This window comes from Carassius gibelio, chromosome B22 (genome assembly GCF_023724105.1).
Source record: "Carassius gibelio isolate Cgi1373 ecotype wild population from Czech Republic chromosome B22, carGib1.2-hapl.c, whole genome shotgun sequence".
NCBI lineage: Eukaryota > Metazoa > Chordata > Actinopteri > Cypriniformes > Cyprinidae > Carassius > Carassius gibelio.
The window spans coordinates 13,222,742-13,233,558 of NC_068417.1; the positions used below are offsets into that span (position 1 = coordinate 13,222,742).

At 35.6% G+C, this 10,817-nt stretch overlaps 1 protein-coding gene across 1 annotated transcript; it reads right to left on the reverse strand.

The window, feature by feature from the left end:
• LOC127987109 (uncharacterized) lies at positions 1-3,430 on the reverse strand. Its single transcript, XM_052589405.1, has 4 exons — positions 3,119-3,430; positions 1,430-1,744; positions 1,189-1,293; positions 1-745 (listed from the first exon to the last, which is right to left on the reverse strand). Exons 1-4 carry the CDS (start codon positions 3,414-3,416, stop codon positions 726-728), a joined length of 738 nt encoding a protein of 245 aa, XP_052445365.1. The 5' UTR covers positions 3,417-3,430; the 3' UTR covers positions 1-725.
• Positions 3,431-10,817: the final 7,387 nt, after the last annotated feature.

Sequence of the window (10,817 nt, forward strand, 5' to 3'; positions counted from 1 at the left end):
TGGAGACTTTCCCATATTTCTAATTTACTTGTAAAGACAAGACACCACATAATAAAATAAGATTTGACAATGACCGATGAAATGAGCAACAAATGAACTGAGAGAATATAAAAAATAATATGGAAGAGATAAACAAAGTCATTCAGACAGCTTTCTATTATGAATCTTCAGATCAGTATTTTCCAAGAAGCCTAAAATGTTAAAGGTCAAACTTTAAAATCAATCAGCAAAAGCTCAGTACTCCGTTATGTCAGATAATAAACTCAAAAAAACTTTTAACGGCAAACAAATTCACAGTTTACAGCAGTTAAGAGTCTAAAACATAGATTCCAATTTACAACATAAAAAGATTTCCCTGCTTGATTTTAAGGCACTTTTTTACTTGGTTGCAAAAAAAGCTAAAAGTATTTTAGAGATAGCACAAAACAACTCAGATTGCATTCAGTTTTCATTTATGTTGCTAGCACCATGTTCTATTCAATACTACATATAAATGTGTGAGGAAACTGTACAGTACAGTAATATTCTCTTGTCAGACAAACTAATGAAAACACAAAGCATTAGGGCTTGAATATTGATCATACATCAAAGCAACATTATTTTAATTAATTAAATTATTCCTTTTGAAAAGGTCATGGTACAAAAGCTGGTTGAGCTTGGTGCATATTTTTAGCTGGATTTCGTTTCCTCCTCCAGTGGGATTGAACACTATCAAAACAATGCTCTCATATTACAGAGCCGTTAACTGAAACACAAAAAAACAATAAAAACATCTCAGATTTAATCAGGAACATTAGGTAAAAGGTTTTCTTTACATGTTGAAATTCTCAGTCTGAAAATGTGTCCAAAACTAACATTAAATAAGACGGCGTTGACCAGACTGTTATCACTTCTCCAAAAAGTCAGCTTTTGAGGAAGTTCTTTAAAGGGTTTCTTTAAAATGTCCAAGTTTATAATCCGAGCTCCAGTTTGGACAGTAGTGTCACAAAGCCCCAAAATAGTTAAATTCCTCAAAAACACAATTGTATTATGTTGCACATAACAGTGTAACAGCATCTTACCTGATACTGGAGCCCAAAAAAACACATTTAAAATGCTTTCACATCACATTTTTTCTTCTTCAAAGTCTCTGTTACACAGTAAATCTCAAATTATCTGCTTAATACATCAGCTTTTTGTAATACTTGCCATTTTGTGTTTGACGACAACGAATCACAGCAATAGCTCCAATCACGACCAACAGCAAAACAGCAACAACAATTACCACCATAACATATCGAAACCAATTCTGTGCTGTAAAGAGAAAAAAGATGAACCGATCATCAGTGACATTTGCACATTTCTATTTTGTTTTGTCAGTTTTATAATACAGTAGGATTAAGTTCACTCAGCACTTATTAGTCTACATTAAAATGCTTCAGATACTCACAACAGACAGAAATAAAGAATCTCTTGAATATTGTGCGCCGCTGGCCGGTGATATCCAGGTGATAAAGTCCAGCGTGTTCAGTTCTGATGTGCCTGATGGTCAGAGATCCGGTCTTACTGTCCAGCTCCAGTGTGCCGCTGTATCTCCCATCGGCTCCGTCCTGCGTAGTGAAGACCTTCCCTCTATCGATTTTTGCTATGATAGAGTCTCCATGCTCAGACCTCCATACGATCACGTCATCGCTGTGTATTTCAGAAACACCAGATAGTAGCGTGACAGAATTTCCCTCCGTCGCAGACTGCCTGCTCTCTCCTTCTGTCTCAACATTAAAACACAGAGGAGCAATTAATGCATTCACCAGGAATCAAATCTAAACCTAAACAGACATAACTCAACGCCGCAACACATGAAAAGAAGGATGTGCACTCTTCTTCATTTAAAGGGATGGTTCACCTAAAAATGAAAATTCTATCTTTAATTACTCCCCTTCATGTCATTCCAAACCTGCAAGACCTTTTTGTTAGTCTTTATATTTATATAAAGTTTGAGTCTATCCAAGTAGTGGATTTTCAGATAAATATATTGAAAATATAGTGAAATTCGAGAGCTCTCTGACCCTGCATAGACAGCAACACTACAGACACGTTCAAGGCCCAGAAAGCTGGTTAAGGACATCATTAAAAAAGTTGTCGTGATACTGCAGCGAAGACTGACACGGAAAAGATTAAATTGTTGAATAAAAATTTTTGTTTTCTGTGCACACAAAAATATTCTGATAAGCTACTACTAAATATTGTAGAAACATAACTTTTTGTAAAGTTGCTTTGCAATGATTTGTATCACAGAAAGCGCTATACAAATAAACGTGAAATGAATTGAGTTGTAGGTTCATAAAATTACAGTGAACCACTGATGTCACACGGACTATTTTAACCATGTTCTTACCACCTTTCTGGGTCTTCAATGTTTCAGTTGCGTTGCCGTCTATCCAGGGTCAGAAAGCTTCGGATTTCATCAAAAATATCTTAATTTGTGTTCTGAAGTTGAACGAAGCTCTTACGCATTGACCATTATGAGCGTGCATAACGCATTTGAAATAACAAACTCGAGCACAAAAAAAAGACGTGATCTGTGAACATCACGGTCAAAATGTTTACTTTCGGTTAACAGTTAAACGGTCAATATGAGCATCCATAACTGGCATATAAACATAATATAACATACAAAATGTATTCATTTTAAGCCACACATAGTCAACATGTTGGTATTTCTTGCTCTGAATCTGCCACAAAATAAAATAAACGTTTATTTATCTTTGAAAAGGTGTACCTGCATTATTATGCCATTATCATTATATTAGTTGAAACTGGTCTTAGAACGACAATATTATCATTTATCGCGATAATTTCTTGGACAATTTATCGTCCAGCAACATTTGTTATAGTGACAGGCCTTACTAACAAGAACGAGCGCACTTGACGATGAATTAAATGAAATACGCTGTGTTTTACACCAACTGGCAACCAGAGGTCCCAATATACAATTGGATAAACTGGCAGAGAGCGGATTTCACAAACCAAAACAGAGACGGACATTCCTGCCTGGAACGCACATTTTCAAAAGAGAACAACTGACTGTAGCGTTGTTTTTCAGATAAACAAGTATGTTAATGCATTTCAAGCGTCTCACCCTTGGAAGTCACATTGAACGTCTTGTGCGTGGTGTATCTGCTGCTGCTCTTGCTGATGTTGATTTCATAAAGTCCAGAAATGTTGGGTTTGACGTTAGTGACGATCAGCGATCCAGTCTGATTGGTCAGATGCAGTCTGTACCTGAATCTCCCATCAAGAACATCATCATATGTAGAGAAGATTCCAGCGGTTTCATTTATTTTAGCTATGAGTGTGTCTTTAAACTTCCAGGTAATCTGATCTTCTCTCTGTATTTCAGATAGACCCGAGGGTAGAATGACAGAGTCTCTCTCCATCACCAACACGACCTTCGTGTTGAAGGAGTGGATGCCGATTTGCCATATCCTTCATACTGATATTAATTATTTTATTACATGATTTCTTGTTTGACTATTAATCAAGTTATAGCAAGAGTGAAATGTGTAACCTTATGTGTGCTGTATTTCTTTTCCTCAAGATTAATGTCCACATATTATGTGTGTGTATCCAACCGTAATGATAAGACACTCGCCAGTGCTAGAAAGCCTTGAATTTTAGATAAGTTCTCTGTGTACGTGTGTTAGTATCTGTCTGTACAGGGAGAAGCTCAGACAGTCCCAGGACAAACGATCAACTGCCAGTGTCCAGCGTATCAGATATACGTCTTTGGAGAGTTTTATCTAGGTTTTGGAACCAATCAGAATTTTGTTGACTCATGTATTGACGCAATTAGTATCCTCTGTCAGGGTATAACTGTGGTTGATTTTGTATTGTACTGGGGGCGGCCTGCGAACTCCTTCGAGAGTGTTGAAGCTGACTTCTGCTGATGAAATTGCAAACTATTTTCTTCAAGTAAAATTATTATTATTAATTGAACTCATCTCTGAGTCCTGGTCTTCATTGCGACATATCTGGTCCTTGGGTTTTAACTGTAAATTCCCCTACAGTTAATGGTGGAGAATGCGGGCAATAGTTCCTTGTTGACATCCCTGATCAATCATCAAACCAAGGTAGGAAAGATTTTAGATTTAATATTATTGGTTAGGAACTGTCTGTAAGTGGAGGGGGTCGAGAGAAGGAGGAACGATAGACTCACTCAGACGTGAGGGGGTAGACACCAGCTCCAGGGTGGAGTAGGTAAATTGGTGTCACAATATACCTGTAAATAAGTAACCTTGTGAGTATAAGGGGTACAAGTACACATCGGTAGGTCTTGATATAAGATATTTAGAGATGTGTACAGTTACAGAGGGAACAGGTGCACACCTATAGGTCTTAGAGAGAGACGTAAAAATTTGTTTCTAGGTGTGCACAGTCCAGGGGGGGACAAAAACGCATTCTTAACAGGCATGTGAACCCGTAAAGGGCAGTGCTGGGTCAAGCACCGAGGGACAAAGGACACATAAGGCCGTAAATAGGCAGTGCTGGGTCAAGCACAGAGAGCCAAAAAGCACGAGAGGCCATAAAGGGCAGTGCATTTACGGCCGGGTAAGCCAAAGTAGGGGTATGGGAAATCCCGAGAAGAATGTAAGACGCTAGACGGGGGTTCTAGTCGTATCTCGCTCTTCCAACTCTCGATCACCCACCATTACAGACAGGGGCGCCCCGAGCTTAGAAATAGGCCAGGTCAGTGGTTAGGGAAAAGAGTATCCAAAATTAGTGTTTAAAAATAAATAGTGATAATTCATATGTGCACCTATAAATATATAGGGATATATGCAAAGGGAAAGTATTGATTGATCTGGGATGCCTCAGGAACAACCCCAAAAGTGCTAAAATGTAGTTTTCATGACCCTGATTGGATTGGACCAGTATATGGAAATTCTGGAATATACTTTGCAATTTCATCACGCAGAAGTCAAGTGCTGTTGGTAAGATCGCCGCCTCAATATGTTTTTGGTTTATGATAGAAATATGACTGACAAATTAGGTAACCTGGTCAGCCCTGATAGAAATAATGAAACAGAAGAGAGCAAATGCTGTAAACAGTTTGGCTCTGAAGCTCTGACTTTAAAAATATATATATATTCTCTGAATTCATTTAAAGAATGATCAGTCTGAGCTTTAATTCTGATTGTAATGTTAAAACAAAAACTTGATTGGCTTTAAACTTAGAAAGAACCTGAGAAATAAACATTTATAAATGTATGTGCCGATTTGTTAAAAATAATCCCAGAAGTAACTGAGTGATGATTTAATCTGATTCTCTGTGCATAGAAGGTTTAAATGACAAAGAATGATATCATAAGACCTGTTCCTGTTCCTATATAATTGTTGAAAGTCCTGACAAGGAATACTGAACAGAATTCTGGGTTAGTGAAAAAAAAAAAAAAAAAAAACTGAAGGCACACAAATTGGCAGTGGCATTTTGGAAAAACTTAGAAGCTTATGTTTTGCTTTAAAAAAGATAAAATTACTTTGACTACAATGACGCCGTTGTTTTATCTCATGCTGGCCCCCACCATGACTCTGGCTTAAGCTTTAAAAGTACCAGAGACATGTTCTGAGTAAAAAAAAAAAAAATGTAATTCCTATATTTACTAATGTTTGGCCAAAAGAGTAATTTTATTGTTGGATTGCAAAATTGTAGTCACGCAGCATCATAAAAAAAAGAAAAAAGAAGAGAAAAGAAAATTATTTTTTGTTTATGAGATGATAAAGTTGTAAACAAGTAACATAAACGGGGGTTTCAAAGTAACTTTGAAGACAGCATGCTAGCAAGACCCAAAGTAATATACCTGGGTCAGATAACCTCTGACAGATTTAAAACCAATGTTGAAATTCAGAAGCCATGGCCAGAATTAAGTGAATGGATAAATACAAGTTGATGTAAAAGTAATGACAATGACTGCAAAGAACTTTGAGAAACATTTGAGTTGCGAAAATAAAGTAAAAATACAAATATAAAGATGTTTATTTTTAAAATGCATATAATTTCTGACAAGTTTTAAACTGGGCTAGAATAAAATGATAGTACGATGAAATTATGTTAAAAATGAATGAAAATGCATTGTTACGAGTCCTGAATCCCTCAGAGTTCTCTCTCTCTCATTCAAAGTAAGCTAAAATGCCGTTATCTGAGCTTGTGTTTAAGTGATAAGATATTTATAGTACAGCACAGTGTTTCAGTCAAATCATAGGCAGAGATGCTAAAGGACATGATAAAAAGAGTTCAGATTTAATGTATTAAGAGGGCAATTGGTAGTTAAATGTTCAACTGCCCAATGCATGTAAGAAATAAGAGATTATAAAAATAATGAATAACAATTTAGGAGCAATTGTTGAAGAGACATGAGGTCTTTAAAATCATAATACAGACCCTGAGCTATAGATGTAATAATTTTGAATAGCTAAACAGTTGTATTGCTATTTGTTCTATGACCAGTAACTTATCTGTCTTATTTTTAGTCTCCACCATCATACAGGGCCTGATGGCTGCAGCTACAGAAGCAACAGAAAATTACAATGAATGGACGGGTGTGAAAAATAAATTCACTGAGTAATCTCAGCATGATAGTTTGGAGGTATCCAATTGAGTTTAGCGATTAAATATTAGTTTGATTAACCTTTTTCAATGTTTTAACACTAGTAGGTGCTGTCAATGGCTCTCATGGTTCTTGAGTGCACCTTTCCTAAGCTGCAGGAAATACTGGATTCTGGAAGAAGACTGTCGAGGATGTTGCAACGGGAAAGAGTGGTTACCAGTGTGCATGAGGTGATTTCTCAATGACGGGTAAGATCCTCTTCTGGCCAATAGGGGACAACCTAAGGCAGGGGGTCACCGCCACTGGGCACCTGCCCTGAAGGGAGGTGTTTTATGTGAGATGGTAGTGGAGTTGAGCGGATGCTTGATAGGCCTAGAGCATCATTAAGAGGGGAACTGTATGAAGTACAGCAATCTGCCTCAAAATGTGAGCTCCTCCAGACCTGATCACCAGCAACCGCATTCCTTGACTGATTGTTGTGACAAGCGTCCACAACTTGATGCAACTATGCCAGTGGATCACACCCTGAGGACAAGGAGCTTATTTATAAAAAGTTAATGGCAATGGGCTTTCAAGAACCATCTGAGACCATGTGATGACAGCCATTATTTTGAGACAAAAATTTCTTATGAGGCTAAAATGATATTGAACTAATATGTCTATATCATAGTCTTTACTCATGCAGGTCATTAGGCATGACACAAGATGATAACAAGATATGGTGGTGGCTAAAAATGAAGACTGCTTCTGCTTAATCAAGAGATGGTTTAGATAACAAAGGTTAAGGGAATTAAGCATGTAAGGTAAAAATAATTTTAAAGAAATATTCCTAGCATTATGTATTTTAAACAGTTTAAACTGAGATTTTAGATCTAGAAACTTTGACATTTTTAACTTATTTGAATAATTTAGGGTTATATGTTGTAATGAATTTTATATTATAGTCTGGCAAAAATTGTCTAAATAAATAAATAAATAATTTTTTGCACAGTAAGAGAGAGAGAGAGAGAGAGAGTGCTTGAGTGGAGGCAGGGATAGTGCTCTTCTTCTATTATTGGCCTGCTAAGAAAGAGTAACCAAAACAGAGCAATGATTTGAAGACCAAAACAACCAAGCTGATTTTACTCTAAATAAAAATCATTAAAGAACAGGCAAACTTTGAGATTAGATAAGAGACTAGGTTCAAACTAGGTAAAATGCACAGACAATGTTTAAGTTTAAATCCTTCCGATTTAATACCAAAAGGAAAACCTTAAATATGAGCTGTTAAAATATTAATGTGTTAAGTATGTGCATGCACAAGGATGGCTACTATAAATTTTTGGGGGACAATTCTGTTCCTGTTTTGTTTCAATTGAGTTACTAACCTCTGGAATGAGTGTTTTATCATTACAGATGTGTTGAGTGAAATTACTTTACAGAAGTCGGTAATTCTGAGTGAAACTAATGAAAAGACAATGCCGAACATGGGACGAGCTTTAAGTGGATTGGTTATCCAGCTCTGTCTGCTACTGGTAATAATGACTTGTTTTGTCTTTTATAATGCTGATTTAAATCACTCTCTGGATTAATATGTTAAAGAGTGTTTATATGATTGGATTTGTGAAATTTAAGTTTGCCGTCCAAAATGGGTTTAAAATCCATGCCTAAATTTAAATGAGGGTCTAAATTTTAACAAGTTAACACTTTGTTGTTTGAATGGTAAAGGTAAATATTTTAGACGGCAGAAAAACAGTGACAGATTGGCTACGTCACTAACCAAATTATCCAGAGAGCACCCTCACATAAAGAAGCCTGGTGGGAAAACAAAGGAGTGAATCCTGCTTGTGTAATATAGTGCAAAAGCTTTATGTAGTGGTTTATGTAGAACAGAGATAAGTTGAACAAAAACGTGTGGATAGCCCCTTAATGGAGCAAATCCATAACAAGAGGTTTGAATTAATTGAAATAGCACAGCAAAAAAAAAAAATAATAATAATAATAAATTTAGTTTGAACCAAACAATTGTAATAGGCTCTATGGAGCTGCTTATGAACACCTGTCAGGTCAAATCAAATTAATATTGTGAACACTGACAGGGCTTTTTGATAATGTATACTGTTTCAATATAGATTTACAGAAACTGAGGATGTCTCTTTAATAAATATTTGGGCGTTTAGAACTAAGTAATAGTATTGTTCATTTAGTAATAGTATTGGGAAATCTGTGTGCTTTTTTTTCAGTTTATAATAATTTTGAGTAAATAAATATCACTGCCAAATGACAAACATTAACAAGGGTTTTAAAGACATTGATCACGTAGCTGATGTGTAAGCATTTCTAACTGACAAAACAGTGAGAACTAAATTGACTTAATACGAGGTATTGAGGATTTGCTTCTGAATGTGTCATTAATATAGTCTGAGTACAGTAATATGGTATGATAATTGACAAGACTTACATTTAAAAAAAAAAAAAAAAAGGGTAATAATAAGGCAATGAGTATGGTTAACAGTAATGTCATGGTATAAAATAAAATACATGCATGACAATAAGTGGATAGGTTAGTTGTATTTTAAAAGTTAGACACTTCGATACTTAAAATGTATTTTTAACCAAATGTTGTTAACAATGACAAGTTTATGGTTCATGTATGTGTAAACAGCATGTGAACTATGATGACTGCAACTGGATTCGTGGCGAAAGTAAAACTTAATAAAAGGGCTATTAAGTAATAAACTAGGAACTGCTCTAGGTTTTCGAGGAAATAATGATTATGATTATTTTTATTTTTATTTTTATAGATGGCTCAATATTGATCTTACTTATTTTTGGTTTGTTTATTTTTGTGTTTTTAACACCAAGTTTGGAATGAAAGGGTAAAATAGATAATCAATCTCTATAATTGTACCATTGATGGGGAAAATTATAGATTTTCATAAAATAAGGGTATCTTTACTGGGATTTAGGTTATAAGCAATGTCTGTATTTGGTATCTGTGAGGTGACTGAGGGTCTGACATATGTCAGAAATGCAATAACAGTGGTTATTCATTTAGCCCGGCTTCCAGAGAATAATATATATACGTTTATTGTAATGAGTTTATTTTAAGATATGACCAAATTAACTAAAATTCATCATAGTTGTATAAAACATGCTAAAAGAAAACAAATAAGGCAAATATCCTTCTTAAGGGTTAAAAAAAAAATGAATTGGTTATAGTGTATGCGGTTTTCTTTAATGATTTGTTAAATCTGGTTAATGAATATGAAAATTTAGTCTTAAGGCTGTTGGATAAATGTTTGGTTTTAGAGGGTAAGTGTGAAGTAGCTGTAGTAGGAAGAGAGGTATTTACAAAGATATGTTGATGAAAGTATATATGGATGGAGGACACTTTTCCAGGTAGAGGGACACACAGAATAATTCACTGGAAAAGACATTATGTGAAGAAAGACTAGTGCAAGTGGCGATATTGTGGGATTAAGTAAGTAGATGAATGTATATGGGAAGTAAGAATGATTATGGGAAGTATTTTGTACAAAATAATGTGTTTATTACTAGAAATGTCAGCCAGTACCAGAGATCTTAAGTATATGCACCTGCTTAAGTTGACAAACAGCCTGCATTCTTACCATGCATCACAACTACACCTGACCTCATTTATTAGACCAGATGTGGGGTATTAGACCCCACATTGATCTAAAACGGGGGACTGAAGGAGTGGATGCCGATTTGCCATATCCTTCATACTGATATTAATTATTTTATTACATGATTTCTTGTTTGACTATTAATCAAGTTATAGCAAGAGTGAAATGTGTAACCTTATGTGTGCTGTATTTCTTTTCCTCAAGATTAATGTCCACATATTATGTGTGTGTATCCAACCGTAATGATAAGACACTCGCCAGTGCTAGAAAGCCTTGAATTTTAGATAAGTTCTCTGTGTACGTGTGTTAGTATCTGTCTGTACAGGGAGAAGCTCAGACAGTCCCAGGACAAACGATCAACTGCCAGTGTCCAGCGTATCAGATATACGTCTTTGGAGAGTTTTATCTAGGTTTTGGAACCAATCAGAATTTTGTTGACTCATGTATTGACGCAATTAGTATCCTCTGTCAGGGTATAACTGTGGTTGATTTTGTATTGTACTGGGGGCGGCCTGCGAACTCCTTCGAGAGTGTTGAAGCTGACTTCTGCTGATGAAATTGCAAACTATTTTCTTCAAGTAAAATTATTATTATTAATTGAACT